At 47.0% G+C, this 19,350-nt stretch overlaps 1 protein-coding gene across 2 annotated transcripts; it reads left to right on the top strand.

Moving 5' to 3' along the window:
• The first annotated feature begins 1,439 nt into the window (after nucleotides 1–1,439).
• On the top strand, nucleotides 1,440–19,299 carry DAO (D-amino acid oxidase). Of its 2 annotated transcripts, none has more exons than XM_060028247.2 (11): nucleotides 1,440–1,529; nucleotides 5,799–6,001; nucleotides 7,354–7,468; nucleotides 8,703–8,779; nucleotides 9,426–9,491; nucleotides 11,279–11,333; nucleotides 12,567–12,671; nucleotides 13,563–13,645; nucleotides 16,989–17,106; nucleotides 17,833–17,931; nucleotides 19,157–19,299. In XM_060028247.2, the coding sequence occupies exons 2-11, from the start codon at nucleotides 5,808–5,810 to the stop codon at nucleotides 19,286–19,288; spliced, it is 1,044 nt and encodes a 347-aa protein (XP_059884230.1). In that variant the 5' UTR covers nucleotides 1,440–1,529; nucleotides 5,799–5,807; the 3' UTR covers nucleotides 19,289–19,299. The 2 variants fall into 2 exon arrangements, with proteins under 2 accessions (XP_059884230.1, XP_059884229.1); XM_060028246.2 differs by lacking the exon at nucleotides 1,440–1,529 and adding an exon at nucleotides 1,535–1,639.
• The last annotated feature ends 51 nt before the right edge of the window (nucleotides 19,300–19,350 follow it).

Below are 19,350 nucleotides of genomic sequence, written 5' to 3'. Positions count from 1 at the left end.
ATAGAAGCACACGGTACGTGCTCTTCCCTGCCTGGCTTCTTCCACTCAGTGTAGTGATTGTGAGATTCACCCAGTTATTGTGTGTAGCAGTATTTAATTTTTGCTTTGCTGTATAATATTCCATGGCGTGAACTGGAAACTGAAAACACAGTTTGTTTATGCATTCTGATAGATATTTTGGTTATTTCCACTTTGGGACTATGAATGTTCTTGTACAAGCCTTTTGGTTGGCGGATGTCTTTACTTCTCTTGGGTATGTACAGAAAAGTAGGGTTGCTGGGTTATAGGATGGACATATTTTTAGCTATAGTGGATACTGGGAGCAAGTTTTAAAATTTCAACTATGAAGAGAGAGTTAATAATAACGGCACCTACTGTTAGGGCTGCTGCCAGATTGAATGAGATAATCCAGGTAAGGTACTTAGAACTGGCACGCTGAAATTCACAAAACACAAATCATTGCTAGAATGGGAACGGGAATAAAGTTATCTGGCTAACTTTTGTTAACTTTTAAATGTTCCCATAATGAATTAGAGGCACAAGGAGTTTCCCTAAGGTTGTGGGATATAAAAGTGACACATGACTATTGTAAAAAAAAAATTCAAATGAAATGGAAGCATATAAGTAAAAGGTGGAGTTCACCCCATCTTTGTTATTATTAGAGAAAAGAGTATGCACTAGTATTTTGCATGAATTTTCTTATGTCATCTGCACGTTTTTATGTGATAATGCCGAAGGTAAGGGGTTACGGGCTGGACCTTCAAAGCTGCCCCAAAGGATGCTTCACCCGGGGCTGGTTGGTCCCTCTCTCTGGCCTCAGTCTCCCCATCCATACGGTGAGAAGCCTGATGCTCTCTGAGCTCTAATAATCACTGCTCCAGGTCTAGCTCTGGCAGAGGAGGGACCTGGAGTCCAGCCATTCGTGTCTCTGGGATACAGGAGCAAAGAGCGACACATCTTTACAGCCCAAACAGGCATCGCCTTGAATCTCTCCTTGGCCTCATCCACCCAGGATCCCAGAATGGCATTAGGCTGGCTGGCTGGCCCTAGGAGCCCCTGTCCTATACCTCTGGCCTCACCTCAGGGGCTGCCAGGCTGACCACCCCCACTGTGCAGACTCCCCTCCCCCAGGGTGGCAGCAGGAAGAGGGAAGAAAGGATCGTCTCCAGCTGGCCCGGGAGACAAACCTCCTTGTGCCCATCAGCCCTCCAAGAACCCCAATCCATCCTCCCTCCCTCCCCAAAGGCCTGTCCACGGGGACTTAGGATCAGCCAGAAAAGTCAGGCAACTTTTCAGGGACTGGAGCGAGGGGAGGTGAGGTCTCCCAGCCTGGCCCAGGTCCAGCCCCTGAGAGCAGCGTGGTGGCCAGCCCCACCCCTTGCTGTGCCCTGTCCGTAACTTCAGACTTTGACCCTGAGCTCCAGTCCCAGCTGAGGACAGGACGCCCCAGCCTCAGGAGCCTCCCTTTAGGAGATAGGACCCTGCACCCGTAGCAGCTGCCTCTTTTCTCCAGAAATTTGGCACGCCAGGTGAGTGGGGGCAGGGGTGGTGGCGCAGCAGATCTGAGTGTCCTCCCAGTGTCGACAGAGAAGGTCCACGTTAGAGCCTGACGCAAGTGACAACCTTGCCGGGACCACAGGTAAGTGCCTTCACTTCTCCAAGCCTCAGTTTCCTCATCTGGAAGATAAGGGTCATAACTCACCTCTTCCAGGGTTAATCTGAGTATGAAAAGAGGTGAGGACTATAGGGGCTTAGCACAGGACTGGCACATAGCAAGTACTCAATAAATGGTCATTGTTACTGTTTGGGGGGCTGGGAGCTGGTAGCCTGGTTTTCCAGCGTTTACAGAATCTGTCCCATTTTAAAGATAGACTCTGAAGCTTCCTAGGGGTTAGCCACACGGAGCTGATTACATTCATTCAAATACCTCACCCGTGACTTGTTCATTTTTTTTAAAAAAGCAAGTCTTTCCTATTCTTTGCACATGTAGCCATCAAAGGCATGAGCTGCTTCAAGGTTCGCTCTAGGGACAAGGGAAGTTATAAGCAAACAAATACAAGACTGAAAAGTAAGCGGAAGGTGTGAGCTGCCAATTTCTTGCCGGCCGCCAATTTCTTGCCGGCCGCCTAAAGAGCTCTATGGCGCAGCACGGAAAAGCTCAGATAGAACTGGGTCCAGATCCGAACGCTGTCCCACACTGGCTGTGTGACTTCGGGGGAGCGACTTCCTCTCCCTGAACCTCAGTCCTGCGTCCCTAGAACTTCTTATAGCAGTTGAGAGGATAAAGTAAGAGGATGTCTGTACTGCATCTATATGTGTCGGGCAAGTGGCAGGCGGCCAAAATTCCCTTCCTACTCCACAAATACATAGACGTTACAATTACACACACACAGGCACACGTAATAACCCCAGCTGTTTGCATCTTCCTGAATGCACACTCCAAGCACGCTTGTTTGAAGTAATGGCATAAAGCAGAAGACTGCAACACTAATAAAAACGTCAGCAACAGCAAGAAAATGGTTGAACGATAACAGAGCTGTGTGCAGACGAGTCCAGGAGTTCATTACCCACATGCATGAATGATTTTACCCGAGGCTGGGTCTGTCAGATGCTACAGTCTGACTGCCAATTCTGATAAGAACCTTATGCATTTATATTCCACTTAAATGCATGCACACACACATGGTTGCTACAATCAGTATCAAATCTGATTCATTTATTTAACTAAGATAATTGACTTAGGACACACATTTTCCCTTTTCAGTTCTATGCCTACCACCAACACAATAAAATTCCTGCACTCGTTGTATTTTGTGTTTTTTTTCAACGCAGGACTCGGAAGCCTTGACTGTTTTTCTTCACCTGCTTGACTTGATGGTTTTTCAAATTGTGGGATTAGCACGGGGTGTAAGCACACAGCCTTGAGAGTCAGCCGGCCTGGGCTCTTCTTCTCACCAGCTGGTGCCTAAGCCTCAGTTGCCTCATCTGTAAAATGGGCATAAGGACAACCCTGAGGGTTGTTAGAAGATTAAAGTAGATAATGCATGTCAATTTCTTTTTATTTATTTATTCTTGGCTGCGTTGGGTCTTCATTGCTGCGTGCGGGCTTTCTCTAGTTGCGGCGAGCGGGGGTTACTCTTTGTTGTGGTGCACGGGCTTCCCATTGTGGTGGCTTCTCTTGTTGCGGAGCACGGGCTGGCTCTAGGCGCGAGGGCTTCAGTATTTGTGGCTCACGGGCTTAGTTGCTCCGCGGCATGTGGGATCTTCCCGAACCAGGGCTCAAACCCATGTCCCCTGCATTGGCAGACAGATTCCTAACCACTGTGCCGCCAGGGAAGTCCCACATGTCAAGTTCTTAGCACAATGAGTAACACATCATTGTGTTACTCACATCATACTAGAAGTCGAAAAGCTAGCAGCTGCTATTGTAATCTCCCCATTGCCAGGTCTTTTCTTTCACAGAGACTTTTAAACCCCAAGACTCTATAGATTTTTTGATCACAAACATGTGACTTTGACTGAGTGGCTCCCCTTCTGTGAACCTCAGTTTCCCCTTCTGCATGATGCCATCTTGCTTATCTTTAGAATTTTAGACATTGGAGAAACTGAGCCCTATGCTGTTACCTGTCCCTCTTTGTCTTGGCCAGTTGGTTCTAGAAGTTGCTCTGGGTCCCCCCGTCATGATCTTCTCTTGGGCATGTGCCACCATTTCTAACCAGAGGCTTTGCCACAGCCTTGTTATTGGAGACATGCCATGTGATGGCTTCGGTCTGAAGTCTCTTTCTCCCTGCTCAGAAACCTCTTGCTCAGTCAAGTGAAGTGACTTACCCAGGGTCACACAGCTGGTGTGTGCCACAGCCAGGCTGTCTAACCCCCAGCCTGGGCTGTTACTGTCACCTCTCCAAGCCACACCGCCTCCTGGGTTCATTATGGGGAATTTGGAAAATACAGGAAAACCCTCTATTCCTGCCTTCTTACTGTCAATGTCAAAAGTGGTCAAGGGTTTCCCTGGTGGCACAGTGGTTGAGAGTCTGCCTGCCGATGCAGGAGACACGGGTTCGTGCCCCGGTCCGGGAAGATCCCACATGCTGCGGAGTGGCTGGGCCCGTGAGCCATGGCCGCTGAGCCTGCGCTTCCGGAGCCTGTGCTCCGCAACAGGAGAGGCCACAACAGTGAGAGGCCCGCGTACCACAAAAAAAAGAAAAAAAGTGGTCAAATTTCCAGAGGATATGCAGAGACAGAAAGCCCAGAGAAGGGAAGTAACTTGGCCAAGGTCACACAGCAAGCCGGCAGTGAAGCCAGGTCTGACTCTCCCTCCTTCCTCTCCTCTCCTCCACAGCCAGTGTTTTTCCCATTGTTATTTTCAAGGTGCTAGGGGACAGAAGGAGGCCACCACAGACTGAGGCCAGGCCCTGTACCAGGAACTTTGACCAGGCTAGTCATTTAACCTTCAGGCTGACCCCATGAGATGGGGTTAACCCTATTTCACAGCTGAGGAGATTGCATCTCCTGAGGCAAAGGATGGGGGAGGAGGTGAGGGGTCTCTGAGAGGGTCCCCCTGTAACTAAGCCCAGGCTCAAGTCTGGAAGCAGAATCACCCAGAGGAACGAGGCTTTTCCGCTTTTTGGTTTTATCTCCAACTTGGCTGCTGAAACCCCAACAGAGTCCAGTTCTTGTGGGCTGGAGCCATTTTCCCCTTTACAAAACTAGGACATATTGAGAATGTCCTGCCGTTCAGGGCCATGGGCCGCAGTTGCCAGGAGGCGAGGTCTGTGGGAGGAGAGCTGTGAGCAGAGAGGAGGGAAAGTTGAATTTGGCCCTTCCGGGCACAAAAAGTCCCCTTGTTCTGCCTTAGCAGGAGCCTGCACAATATTTCCCTGCTGTGCAGTCCCAAGCAGCTTCAAGGTCAAAAGCTGGTAGGTCTTCTAAACTTCTGAGGACCCAGCCAGCCAAGCACCCCAAGGCAGGCCTGGAGGGGATGTGCCGAAGATCTGAGCTCTGAGGCCAGACATTGCATCTGACTGGCTCACAGCTGCATCCACTAGCGGCCAGCTTAGCACACACTAGGTGTGCAGTGTGTATCAAGTTTACCTGAATTAAAATTAAATCCTGGCAGCACCATTTACTGGCTGTGTGACTTCAGGTTAGTTACTCCACCTCTCTGAGCCTTCGTTTCCTCATCTGTAGAATGGGGCCAATAACACCAGCCCCTACTTTCTAAGAATGTGAGAGACTTAGACGAAATGACGCTTGGGAAGCGCTTAGTGCAGGGGCTGACACACAGTAGGTGCTCCGCAATGTCAGGAAGTCACTTCTTCTGCACTAGACACTGTGTTAAGCTTTTTACGTTTGCCATCTTGTGGAAAACTCCCATCTACTCTCCGGGGCATGAGTTATTTTTCTCATTTTCCAGAAGAAGAATTTGAGGCTTGAGAAGCATCTTGGCCAAAGTCATGGCCAGCAGGGAGCAGAGCTGAGATCTGAGATTTGAAGCCCATTTTCCTAACCATTAGACTAACCAGACTACAGCTGGCCAGGCACGCTGCTGGGCCCTTTTTTTTCCCCAGCCTGGGGACAGGGTATTTGAGGAGAGTCCCCAGAGAAAGCTGCATCACTTACTGGCTGTGTGACCTTAGGCAAGTTGCTTTGCCTCTCTGTGCCTCAATTTTCCCATGTGTAAGGGCCACTGAGGGAATCAAGTATAAAAAGGGCTGGGCGGTGTCTGGCATCTTCTAAGCCGTCAGTGGACGGTAGCGATGGTGGTGGTGGCATGCCTCAACCCTGACTTCCCCCCGCAGGCTGGCACGATGCGCGTGGTTGTGATCGGAGCGGGCGTCATCGGGCTGTCCACCGCCCTCTGCATCCATGAGCGCTACCACTCGGTCCTGCAGTCGCTGGACGTGAAGGTCTATGCAGAACGCTTCACCCCGCTCACCAACACTGATGTGGCTGCTGGCCTCTGGCAGCCCTACCTCTCCGAGCCCAGCAACCCACAGGAGGCGTGAGTGAGGGTCCCAGAGGGTGGCCTGGGGCCAGAGGGGCTGAGTCTGCAGAGAGGATGTTCCCTCTCAGGGTTTCCGTCACCAATTACAACCTTTTGTGGAGGCTCTGGCCTGACATGCTATAAAGACAATACGCATAAATATTGTCCCTGCTGTGGGCCAGCAGATGCTATACTTGATCGTGACTGAAAGGCTGAGAAGCCATGTGTGCCAGACAGATGGAGACTTTGTCTCCATCCCTCACCTAAACTGGGTGGCTAGGATGCTCAATGCATCTGTCCATCAGGAATGCCTCTAAGTGGGTGGATGGATGTTCAAGTTTAGCAAAGTGGCAGAGGTCATTGTCAGTTTAGAAACCACCAGCTGCTTCAACAAAGGAACCCTCAAATGAGTTACGACTCAAACAGAAGTTTCATTCTCATGCCCATAAATTCCAAAACCAGTATTCCTGATCAGTAGGTGGCAATTCAGGGGCCCGGGCTCCTTCCATCTCATGGCTCTGCCATCCTCCTTGTGGCTTCCGATGTTGCCACGGACCAGTGCCTGTAGAAGGAGCACAGCATGAGGACCACCTGGGAGGAGACGTTAGGGTCAGTTGGCAAGAACGCAGCCACATGGTCACACCTATCTGCAAGGGAGTCTAGGAAATGTTGCTGAGCTGTATGCCCAGGGAGGGGAGAGAAAGTATTCAGAAGAGTAAGTGATGCCTGCCACTGGCATTTACAGTGGGGGGTGCCCAGGGTGAGCCTGAACCACGGGGTTCACAGTCCCCAAAGCAGTCAAAGCTTTCATTTAAACTCGCAGCTACGTGATCCCAAGCCAGAGGTAGGCTCCAAATACTTACGATGGAGCATCCTTTTTTTTTTTATTTGAAGTATAGTTGATTTACAATGTTAATTTCTGCTGTACAGCGAAGTGATTCAGTTATACATATATATACATTCTTTTTTTATATTCTTTTCCATTATGGTTTACCATAGGATATTGAATATACTTCTCTGTGCTATACAGTAGGACCTTGCTGTTTATCCATTCTGTATACAATAGCTTACATCTGCTATCCCCCAACCTTCCACTCCATCCCTCCCCCAACCAACCCCCTCCCCCTTGGCAACAACAAGACTGTTCTCTATGTTGATGGAGCATTCTTTGTTACTCCTCTCCTCTATCCTATTAATGGGAAAATATTAGAAAGTTTGGGGAGGGGGAAGACCCGTAGCATTTGGGGCACTGCAGAGTGAACGTGGTGGATTTCTAGATCTGGACACATCCCACTAACCTGATCACAGCCCCATGCAAGCCAACCCTTGGAGCTTTCATTAGGTGACTGAGATCTGGGGGATCCTTCTAGGCGCTGGAACCAGCAGACCTTCAACTATCTCCTGAGCCACATCGGTTCTCCCAACGCTGCAGACATGGGCCTGGCCCCAGTCTCAGGCTACAACCTCTTCCGTGAAGCCGTTCCGGTGAGTGAGGAGTCCCTGACCATAAACCATAGGGCAGAGCCTTGATCAGAGACCAGGGGGTGGGGGGGGTGGTACTTTGAGCCTCTTAGGCAAAGTCTCCTGTGTTCAAAACAGGTTTACTTTAATTTCTATTTTTGCTTTCAAAATCATTTTCATTTTCAACTTTGTTATTAAATTGGCAGAGACCAAAGAATCTTCTGATGAACCAGGGAAACTAGCCCTTCTTGAGTGGTGTGGGTGAAATACACACACATCCTGGAGTGGGAGGCACTTGACGCTGAAGCCAAAAGGTTTCCTGCTCCCCTGGAGGTTCCAGGACTTTCCATCAAGATGGACTAAAAGACTCACCCTGGCACAGACTTCTAAAGTACTTACTATGTGCCAGGCCCTGTCCTAACCACTCTATAACTAATGACTCATTAAATTTTCATCATAACCAGGAAGTTAAGTGCTATCATGGTCCTCATTTTGCAGATGAGAAACTAGAGGCTCCAAGAATTGGGGTAACTGACTTGAGCTCACAAAGCTTTAAGTGGCAAAGCTCGAATTTGAACCCAGCTCGAATGACAGGCAAAGCCATGGGTGATGTTCTCAGGTTGTTTGGAGAGGGTGGTCCGGCTGGGTGCCCAGAATCCCACGCCAGTTCTCCCAGGCTTATTCGATGTCTAGCACTGTGCTAAGGGCGTTACTTTCATTATCTGTTACCTTCCAAGAGTGATTATTAACTCCATCATACAGATAAGAAAACTGAGTCTCAGAGAATTCAAAGTGGTCAGTGGTGAGGCCAAAATCTCCCCCCAGGTTGTCTGACCCTCCACTCTGCTACCTCCCACTCTCATCCTTTGGTGACCTTCACTGTCGCCCCTTTTTTTCTCCCCTATTTATGACCCTTACTCTATCACTCATCCTTAGCCTTATTCTTACCCTTCATATAGCATCATGGTTAAGAACATGGACTCTGAAGCCAAACTGTGTGGGTTTGAATCTCAGCTCCACCATTTATTAGCTGTGTGACCTTAGACAAGTTACTTAACCTCTCTGAGCCTCAATGGGCCCATCTGCAAAATGGAACTAAAAATAGTATCTACCTCAATGGGTTGTTGTAAAGATTGGATTGGTATGAGTAAAATGCTTGGAACAGCGTCTTACACACAGAAAACATTATATAAGTTTTTGTTATTATCATTCTTATTGATGTTCATCCACCCCTGTGCCGCCTTCTCTTCTTCTAAAGGACCCTTACTGGAAGGATGTAGTTCTGGGATTTCGGAAGCTGACTCCGAGAGAGCTGGACATGTTTCCCGATTACAGGTAAGGTTACTGCCATGGGTGAAGGAGCGGAGGCCCCACAGTTCAGATAGACTTGTCCGAAAGATGGAGGCATCAAATCTCCTGTTCCATCCCTGGTCTAGAGCCCCATACTCTGGTCTCCCAGTGCTCCGTCCAGCTCTTTCAGAGAGCCCACCCACCCAAACTGCACCTTAGACTAGGGAGGTAGGGGATACGGAATCATAGATCTCAAGCCCCGAAGTTCCATAACACTACCCTATTTTGTAGATGAGGAAACTGAGCTTCAGAGAGGCCAAGTCACTTCCCCAGGTCACACAGCTAAGTGACCAGAATGGGATTCCAACCCAGTCCAAACCCCTCTATTCTTTTCACTATAGTCTGATGCCTCTCTGGTCCTCTCTTCACCTCACCCCATGTCTAAACCCTCTCTACAGATGCACAATAATCTCCACTTGCACACCCCAATGTCAGGAATGGCTTCGTCTGATAGAAAATATTCCCTTGCTTCGAGCTGAAAACCACTTCCTCCTTGAATGTCACCCAGTGGTCCTTGCTCCACCCTTTGGGGGCCCAAAGAATGTGACAGCTCCCACTTCCATATGATAGCCTTCACATAGAGCTGTGATTCTGATCCTTTATTCCCACCGTTTGCCTCCTGTGACTCTAGCTATGGCTGGTTCAACACAAGTCTGATTCTGGAGGGAAGGAAGTATCTGCAGTGGCTGACCGAAAGGTGAGATTTTCAGCTTCACTTTGAGGAAAGCACCTCCCAGGGACCAGGGCTGTAGTGGATGATGGTTCGTGGGATTTGTCTTTATATTGACCAACCCCAAATGTTGATGAAAACCTTTAGGTTTGGTGGGAGCTATCCTTGTTCCTGACCGCCTCTGTGCACTAAGACAGTGGCTTCCACACCTTGTTGGAACCACCTGGGAAGCTTTTTACATGTGATACAGTATTTATTATCAGCCTTACTAAAATCTGTGATGGCTGTGTAATAGCTTTAAATAGATTCTCTTAAGTTTTCCAGATATATTTACATCATCTACAAACATAAGGTGGGTTTTTTTTTTAATTTTTAAAATTTTAATTAATTAATTTATTTATTGGCTGCATTGGGTCTTCATTGCTGCGCGTGGGCTTTCTCTAGCTGCGGTGAGCAGGGACTACTCTTCATTGCGTTGCACAGGCTTCTCATTGTGGCGGCTTCTCTTGTTGCAGAGCACGGGCTCTAGGCACGTAGGCTTCAGTACCTGCGGCACGCAGGCTCAGTAGTTGTGGCTCACGGGCTCTAGAGTGCAGGCTCAGTAGTTGTGGCACACGGGCTTAGTTGTTCTGCAGCATGTGGGATCTTCCCGGACCAGGGCTCGAACCCGTGTCCCCTGCATTGGCAGGAGGATACTTAACCACTGCGCCACCAGGGGAGTCCAGTTTTTATTTTTATACCTCATTTTTTTTCTTGTCCAATTGCTGTACCTCTAGAATAACACTAACTAATACAGATGATAGAGGATGTCCCTGTCTTGTTCCTTATGTTGATAGGAATCTTGTAGTGTTCTAAATTAGCAAACATTAGCTTGAAAGATACAATTTGTACTCATATTCACATATATGCATATTAAGGAAGATTCCATATATTTCCTATATATTATTATTTTATTAAGATTTTAAAAAAAACTGGAATGGATGGTGGCTTTTATCAAATGACTTGGGGAGGTTTTTAAAAATATAGATTTCAGGACCTCCCTTTATATCTACTGAATCAGATTCTCTGGAGTGGGGCTCAGAAATTTGTATTGTAAGAAGTTCCCTGAGTGATTGTAACTATCAGCCAGGTTTGGAAACCACTGTATTAAAACATGGTTATGTCTCTTAACCTTGGGACACTTATGACTCTTATCCAGCCCCTTCCAGGAAAGAATGCTCCCAGTTTTTCCATCTTGAGGAAACCATGTGGATAAAATAATCCTGATGTTATGCTTTAGCTCGCATGTGGTTTACTTCCGATTCTTTTAATGTTTCTACTATATTTCTAATAGTGACATACGTTTTTTTCTCTGTGAAATTTAGGGAGGGGGTGGGTGTCCCCAGCCCACCTCCTTCCTCATGCTCTGCTTCAGATAAAGAAGCAATTGGGCTTTGTCCCAACCCTGCCCCTCCTCCACCCTGCATCTCACTCCCTTTGATAATACAAAGCAGGGTGGTGGTAGTAAGAGGCCTGGGTTTGAGTCCTAATCCCATCATAGACTCACCGTATGACTTTCAGCAAGGCCCTTCTCCCATCTCCATCTGCCCAACGTGGGGCTTGGACCATCTCAGGTTTCCCAAGGGACATTTCGTGGACCACTGGTCCATCAAGGTGCTCATGAACTGGACTACACAGCCATCTTCTCAAGGAGCATCCTGTGGGACTAACACCCACAAAAGGTTCTTTGGGAAATGTCCCCCACGCCATCCTCTTGCAGGGATGGGACAGAGAACTGAATACTGGATTTTTTTTTATGTGTTTGATCATCCCAGGTTAACTGAGAGAGGAGTGAAATTCCTCCTAAGGAAGGTGGAGTCTTTTGAGGAGGTGAGCTGCCGGGCTGGAAGGGGCTGGATGTGGGAGAGAGGAGAAGAGGGGAGGCCTTTGCTTCCTGTTGCAGGGTTGGGGGGCCCCTTCTCAGGCTCCTAGCATCCCTTTGAGGTCTGTCCCAGATTCTAGGTCTATTTTTAATCCCAGAAGGACTCAGGCATTCTGCCTTGATGTTGGTGTCAGAAGCAAAGGGGCAGTGGGATCATGGTGGCCATTGGGGGCTATATCTATACCTGAGCCTCAGTGAGTTTTAGGGCCAGAGAGCTGGCTGCCTTTTCTCAATATCAGCTATACCACACCCCCAACTCCAGATGCTTGGTGGCTTCTTATCAACATTTGAGACGATGTTCCTACAAAGTCAAGGCCCTCCACTGACTTACCTCCAGAGTGACGCCACTATCAATAATAATGACAGTAGCGGCTACCATCAGCAGGTACTGGCTAGGTACCAGGAGCTTTGCTGTACGACCTCACTCAATCTCAGTACCCAGAACAGCGCTTGGCACATGGAAGACTCTTGTACTTGCAGCCACTAACGTGTACGAGCATCTGCTCTAGGTCAAGCCCTGAGGGGCACTTGGAATACATACTTGACTTAGACACAGTTCTCAATCCCAAGGGGCTCACAGCCCAGTGTGGCAAACACTGGTTCATGAAAAATAGCAGTGCGACCCAGGACTGACCCGTGAGGGGAGTCACTGGGGCTGGGCTGGGAGTTTGGGTGCCCATGTGCTACATCCTTGAGCTGTGGAGCTTCCCATAGAATGCACGGAGCTGGGGCTTCCAACGTGCCTTCCTCAGATGTCTTGGCAGAGCAGAAGACAAGAGAATGAAATAAAAAGGAGTCAGAAGGAGGGAGAAGACTATCTCTGTGTCCTTTCTGACTTCTTCTAGAAGGTTCCAAGAAGGTTTCCCCCTTCCGTAGTATTCTTTTCCAAACACTTTTCTAGGCAGAGTCATACTGGAGCCTCACAGCACACTATGAACAGATGTTACCGGCCCCATTTTATAGTTAAGGAATCTGATCTGAAACTTGAGGTGATGGGACATTTCTGAGGTCACACAGTAGGTAAATGGCAGAGCGGAATTTGGAGGCAGGTCCATGGGTTCCTCACTGAGTCCCCTCCTGGCTGTTGCACAGGGAGCAGAGAGTTGCAGGCTGGGGAGGATGCAAGGGATACTAAGGTCCTCATCCCCTTCCATCCCACCTGCCCTGTTGGTTGCTACCAGGTGGCAAGAGGAGACGCTGATGTGATTATCAACTGCACTGGGGTGTGGGCTGGGGCTTTGCAACCAGATCCCCTGCTGCAGCCAGGCCGGGGGCAGACCATTAAGGTGAGTCTGAAGGTGAGGGATGAGCTTCCAAAGATAGAGGCTGAATCGGGGGACATCTGTCAGAGGAACCCCCCAGTGTTCAGGGAATTTGCATGTTAAAGAAACAAGAAACATGACCCTCCCAAACATACTCTTTCTTGGGCGGGGTTCTTCTTAATAGTAAAGCGCGCGCGCGTGTGTGTGTGTGTGTGTGTGTGTGTGTGTGTGTGTGTGTCTCTATATGTGGAAGCTGCATATGCCCGCCATAATAAAAAGTGCAAACATTTATGGAATGCCTACTAAGTGCCAGGCACAGACCCAAGTACTTCATTGTGTTAATTAATTTGATCCTCACTGCAACCCTTTGAGATGGGTTCTATCACATCACCATCACCATCTTACAGATGGGGAAACCGAGGCACGGAGGAATTAACTAACTTGCACAAGTTCACATCACAGTAAGTGATGGAACTGGGATTAGAACAGGTAACCTGGTTTAAGAGCCCAGGTGTGTAAGCATTGTTCCACACCACCTCTCACTGTGTGTGTGTGCATGTGTCTGAGGCATGCCTATTCGTGGGCATGTGTGCGTGTGTGTGCCCCTGTGAGTACTGGAGTGCATTCGTAGGTATGTGTGTTCTCGAGGTGGGCTAATGTATACGTGCATTTACACGTGTTGGGCTTTTCTGTGGATGAGAATGTGTGATGCTTCAGGGACTGGGGTGCTCTCAATCAGGGCAGCTCTTCCCACAAAAGCAAGCAGTCTGGTGCAGACTTGGGACAGAGGGGTCACTGAGGGCTAAGGAATGACTTTGCCACTGTTGTCAGAACATCTGGTCATAGAGGGGAGCAGGCGATGGGAGCCCACTGATTTAACTCTTCTGATGAGACTTCTCTGTCTTCAATCAACAGGTGGATGCCCCATGGATGAAGCACTTCATTATCACCCATGACCCAGAGAGAGGCATCTATAAGTCCCCGTACATCATCCCAGGGTAAAAATCTGATATTGTAGGGCAGAAGAGGGAGCACCTTCCTGCTCTTTTTATGCCCCCGCTGCCTGCTCCAGGGCTCTTTCTTAAGTCTTTTCAGGTTTTTTCCTCCAATGCTTTTAAGTGAGGTTGAGCCATTAAACCTGTGGGAAGGCAGGACTCAGCCTTAACTGCCACATCACGCAGCTTATGGGATCCCCGACCAGGGATCGAACCCAGCCCCTCGGTAGTGAAACTGCAGAGTCCTAACCACTGGACCACCAGGGAATTCCCCTGGGCTCCTGGCTTCTATCTTGAACATAATCTGGGATGACAGTAGTGGTGATGCTGGAGACAAAGGTAGTGGATGTGATGGCAGTGACACCAGCAGTGTTGTGAATGGCAATAATGGTGGTGGTGATGGGGTTGATGATGATAATAATGTGGATAGAGGAATGGTGGTAGTGGAGATAGTATTGTTACAGCAGAGGAGATCAGTGTTGATGGTGGTGGTGAGTGAGAGTTCGGGTGGCAGTTGGTGCTGATGAAGATGACACTTATCAATGATGACTTTTAATAATATGGCAGAGATGACAGTCTCAAATGCCATGTTAATGTTGTGACTGTGCTGACTGCCTCAATGGCGATGTTAGTGGTGTGGCGGAGATGATGGTATCAATGGCAATGCTAATGGTGGTGGTGGAAATGGTGAATGGGATTGATCATGATATATTAATGGTAGCAAAGAAGGCAGTAGTGAAGATGATGTTGTTGATGAAGATGACAATGTTTTTCCCAGATTTATTGAGATATAATTGACATATAACATTGTGTACATTTAAAATGTACAACATGATGATTTGATATATGTATATATTGTGAAATGATTATCACAATAAGGTTAGTTAATGCATCCATCAACTCACATAACTATAGTTTTTTTGTGGGTGTGGTGAGAACATTAAAGATCTACTCTCTTACAACTTTCAAGTATATAATACAGTATTGTTAACTATCATTACTATGCTGTACATTAGAAGGGATAACAATGATGACAGTGATGTTAATGGTGATGGTGGAGATGGTGGTGTTTGATGGTAATGACAATGGCAATTGCAGTGATTTTTCTTTGAATTTTATTTTTTTTATACAGCAGGTTCTTCTTAGTTATCTATTTTATACATATTAGTGTATATATGTCAATCCCAATCTCCCAATTCATCCCCCCACCACCACCCCCGCTTTCCCCCCTTGGTGTCCGTACGTTTGTTCTCTACATCTGTGTCTCTATTTCTGCCTTGCAAACCGGTTCTTCTGTAGCATTTTTCTAGATTTCACATGTATGCGTTAATATATGATATTTTTCTCTTTCTGACCTACTTCGCTCTGTATGACAGTCTCTAGGTCCATCCACGTCTCTACAAATGACCCAACTTTATTCCTTTTTATGGCTGAGTAATATTCCATTGTATATATGTGACACATCTTCTTTATCCATTCGTCTGTCGATGGGCATTTTGGTTGCTTCCATGACCTGGCTATTGTAAATAGTGCTGCAATGAACATTGGGGTGCATGTGTCTTTTTGAATGATGGTTTTCTCTGGGTATATGCCCAGTAGTGGGATTGCTGGGTCATATGGTAATTCTATGTTTAGTTTTTTAAGGAACCTCCATACTGTTCTCCATAGTGGCTGTATCAATTTACATTCCCACCAACAGTCAAGAGGGTTCCCTTTTCTCCACACCCTCTCCAGCATCTGTTGTTTGTACATTTTCTGATGATGCCCATTCTAACCAGTGTGAGGTGATACCTCATTGTAGTTTGGATTTGCATTTCTCTAATAATTAGTGATGTTGAGCAGCTTTTCATGTGCCTCTTGGCCATCTGTATGTCTTCTTTGGAGAAATGTCTATTTAGGTCTTCTGCCCATTTTCTGATTGGGTTGTCTGTTTTTTTAATATTGAGCTGCATGAGCTGTTTATATATTTTGGAGATTAATCCTTTGTCCGTTGATTTGTTTGCAAATATTTTCTCCCATTCTGAGGGTTGTCTTTTCGTCTTGTTTATAGTTTCCTTTGCGGTTTATAGTTTGCTTTTGCTTAAAAGCAAAAACTTTTAAGTTTCATGAGGTCCCATTTGTTTATTTTTGTTTTTATTTCCATTATTCTAGGAGGTGGGTCAAAAAAGATCTTGCTGTGATTTATGTCAAAGAGTGCTCTTCCTATGTTTTCCTCTAAGAGTTTTACAGTGTCCAGTCTTACATTTAGGTGTTTAATCCATTTTGAGTTTATTTTTGTGTATGGTGTTAGGGAGTGTTCTAATTTCATTCTTTTACATGTAGCTGTCCAGTTTTCCCAGCACCACTTACTGAAGAGACTGTCTTTTCTCCATTGTATATCCTTGCCTCCTTTGTCAGAGATTAGTTGACCATAGGAGCATGGCTTTATGTCTGCTTTCTATCCTGCTCCATTGATCTATACTTCTGTTTTTGTGCCAGTACCATACTGTCTTGATGACTGTAGCTTTGTAGTATAGTCTGAAGTCAGGGAGTCTGATTCCTCCAGCTCCGTTATTTTCCCTCAAGATTGCTTTGGCAATTCGGGGTCTTTTGTGTCTCCATACAAATTTTAAGATTTTTTTGTTCTAGTTCTGTAAAAAATGCCATTGTTAATTTGATAGGGATTGCATTGAATCTGTAGATTGCTTTGGGTAGTCTAGTCATTTTCACAATATTGATTCTTGCAATCCAAGAACATGGTATTTCTGTCCATCTGTTTGTGTCATCTTTGATTTCTTTCATCAGTGTCTTATAGTTTTCTGAATACAGGTCTTTTACCTCCTTACATAGGTTTATTCCTAGGTATTTTATTCTTTTTGACGGTATTATGAGCAGAGATTATAATGTTTTTAAAGTTTATTTAATATTTTAATTTTTTTGGAGTATAGTTGATTTATAATATTGTGTTAGTTTCAGGTATACAGCAAAGTGATTCATTTATACATATACATGTTCATTCTTTTTTAGATCCTTTTCTTATATAGGTTATTGCAGACTATTGAGTAGTCTGCAATAACCTATTGCTACACAATAGGTTACACATCCCTGTGCCTCACAGTAGGTCCTTGTTAGTTATCTATCTTATATATAGTAGTGTGTGTGTGTTCATCCCAAGCTCCTGACTTATCACTCCCCACTATGTTTCCCCTTTGGTAACCATAAGTTTGTTTTTGACACCTGTGGGATGATAATGTTGAAGTTGATTTAGGCAAACATGGTGGTAAGGGTGAGCATGGCAATGACCCTCCCCCCGTTATCTCAAAGGCTTTGTTTTCCTTCATCCTTGACCCTGCCCACTTTTACCAAGGATCCAGGCAGTGACTCTTGGAGGCATCTTCCAGCTGGGGAACTGGAGTGAGACAAACAATATCCAGGACCACAACACCATTTGGGAAGGCTGCTGCAGACTGGAGCCCACACTGAAGGTAAGGTGGGGAGAGATATCAGTGCTGCTGCAGACTGGAACCCACACTGAAGGTGAGGTGGGGAGAGATATCAGTGCCCTAGACCAGGATCCTAGCAGCTTGATGATCAAAAGGACACTTGAAGATGGGAAGATATCGTGACTGGGATAACTGGGCAAGATAATTCCAACACGGGACTCTGGATTATACCAGAATTGGACAATGTACAGGGAAGTCCTGCTGCGGGTTGATGAAACCTATCTGGTCATGGCTAACAGTTGCTCTCTCTTGAGGTGACATCCCTTAAACACCTTAGTCTGTCTTCACAAGGAGCAGATGTATTTGTTGCAGAAATCTCAGTCTTCACAACTGCCTGCTAGTGGTGGTAACAATAGTGATGGTCATGAAGACAGGATGGAAGTAGTAGTTAGTGTTGATGGTGATGAAAACGCTGAGAGTGGTGATAATGATGGTGATGAGGCGATATTATGGTGGTGGCTGGTGGGGACGGTGACTGATAAAGATGGGATAGTTGATAGAACTGGTGGTGAGATGGTAGTAGTACAGTAATGATGTTGGTGGCCGATAAAGGTGGTGATGATCTTAGTGGTAATTAACAAAAGTGACTATGATAGTGCTGGTGGTGGTGACGGTAATGAAGTTCCAAAAGTTAACTCTCTATCACCTAAAAATGGCATCAGAAAAAAATAAAATCCAGAGATGAATTACCAACAATTTTCTTTCCAGGATGCAAAAATTGTTAGTGAATGCACTGGCTTCCGGCCAGTACGCCCCCAGGTTCGACTAGAAAGAGAACAGCTTCATGTTGGATCTTCAAACACAGAGGTATGCTCTCCCGGCGAGGAAAGCAATGCCATCCCCCAACTCCTAAGAAGTCTCTGGCATTTTCGGGGGAACAGTCATGCTGACCTGAGGTGGGGGCAGGGTGGCTAATATCCCCTCCTCTATAAATGGGGAAACTGAGGCTCAGTGATGGTAAAGGGCCTGCTCAAGTTTACATAGAGGGCAGTGCCTCGATTTACTAGAGCCTGTGGTCGAATAGAAGGAAAAGGGGACTTTATTGAGCATATGCTTTGTGTCCATAACACGAATGACCTAACTGAATCTCCCCTACAGCTCTTTGGGATAGGGACTGTTCACCCCATGCTTCAGATGAGCAAACTGGGGTTCCCAGAAGTGGAAGTCAACTTGCCTACATCAGACCAGTGGTGAGGGGCAAGGCTGGGATGTGGTTTGAATCTGAGTCCAGAGCCACTTCCCAGATGTCCACGTTGTGACTGCTCCATCATCTCTCTGGGTTCCCCTCTCGTGTCCTGTCTCATGGGGTAGGAACTGGCCTTATTGAAAAGGCAGGGGTTGTCCTGGGCTGAAGGAATCTAGGTCACCCTTCCTCCTTTATTCTGATCCTTTGGAGGTGGGCTGTATAGAAGAGTTTTGTGTATGTGTCATGAGAGGGTTGTGTGTCTGTCTGGAGAGAGGTCATGTGTGTGTGTGTGTGTGTGTGCGTGTATGTGTGTGTGTGCATGTGCATGTACGTGTGTGTGTGTGTGTGTGTGTGTGTGTGTGTATGGCAGTGGGGTTGGGGGGAGAGTCACAGATAGAGTTGAACTCCCTGCTGATGGTTTTAGCTTTGAAAAACCCCCCTAGCGTCTTGCCTCTCTCCAGGGTCCATCCATACAGCGCCCCTTCTTTTCTTTGGTGGGTAGAAGAGTCTACCTATTAACATCCTGTCTGGAGCAGGATGGGAACAAGGAAAGTGATTTAGGGAACTTCAAATAACTTGACGTGGTGGGGGAATCGCAGACCTCAGGTTCCAGGTGATTCTACTTTTTCTGTGTTGAGTGCTTAAAGCAGGTCTGCCTCCTAAACAGAAGAGGAGTCTAGGGTGTTGACCTCCAACTCCCCAAACACTCCCCTTGACTACCCTTCCAGGGGTTCCCACATCCCACCAGGGATGGTACCAAGAGGAGCTCTGGTACCACCAGGCTTACCTAGGATACTTCAGGAAGCTCCTGAATCTTCTAGGGACCTTCTCTCTTGCCTCTCCCAGGTCATCCACAACTATGGCCACGGAGGCTATGGGCTCACCATCCACTGGGGCTGTGCCCTGGAGGTGGCCAAGATCTTTGGGAAAATCCTGGAAGAAAGGAATTTGCTCAGGATGCCACCGTCCCACCTCTGAAGATGCCAGTGACCTCCGCCTCCCCCACAAAAACTCCCTGCTCCCCTCAGCCAACTAATCAT

The sequence above is a fragment of the Delphinus delphis genome, chromosome 13 (assembly GCF_949987515.2).
Source record: "Delphinus delphis chromosome 13, mDelDel1.2, whole genome shotgun sequence".
Taxonomy (NCBI): domain Eukaryota; kingdom Metazoa; phylum Chordata; class Mammalia; order Artiodactyla; family Delphinidae; genus Delphinus; species Delphinus delphis.
Note: the sequence above shows the minus strand (reverse complement) of the source record. Positions and strands in the feature narration are given on the sequence as shown.

Bases quoted from the DNA above. Each gene is read 5' to 3' on its own strand.
- DAO (XM_060028247.2), top strand. From the start codon at position 5,808: ATGCGCGTGGTTGTGATCGGAGCGGGCGTCATCGGGCTGTCCACCGCC. The intron at 8,780-9,425 runs GTAAGGTTACTG...CTGTGACTCTAG, and splicing joins GACATGTTTCCCGATTACAG to CTATGGCTGGTTCAACACAA. The intron at 11,334-12,566 runs GTGAGCTGCCGG...GGTTGCTACCAG, and splicing joins AGGTGGAGTCTTTTGAGGAG to GTGGCAAGAGGAGACGCTGA.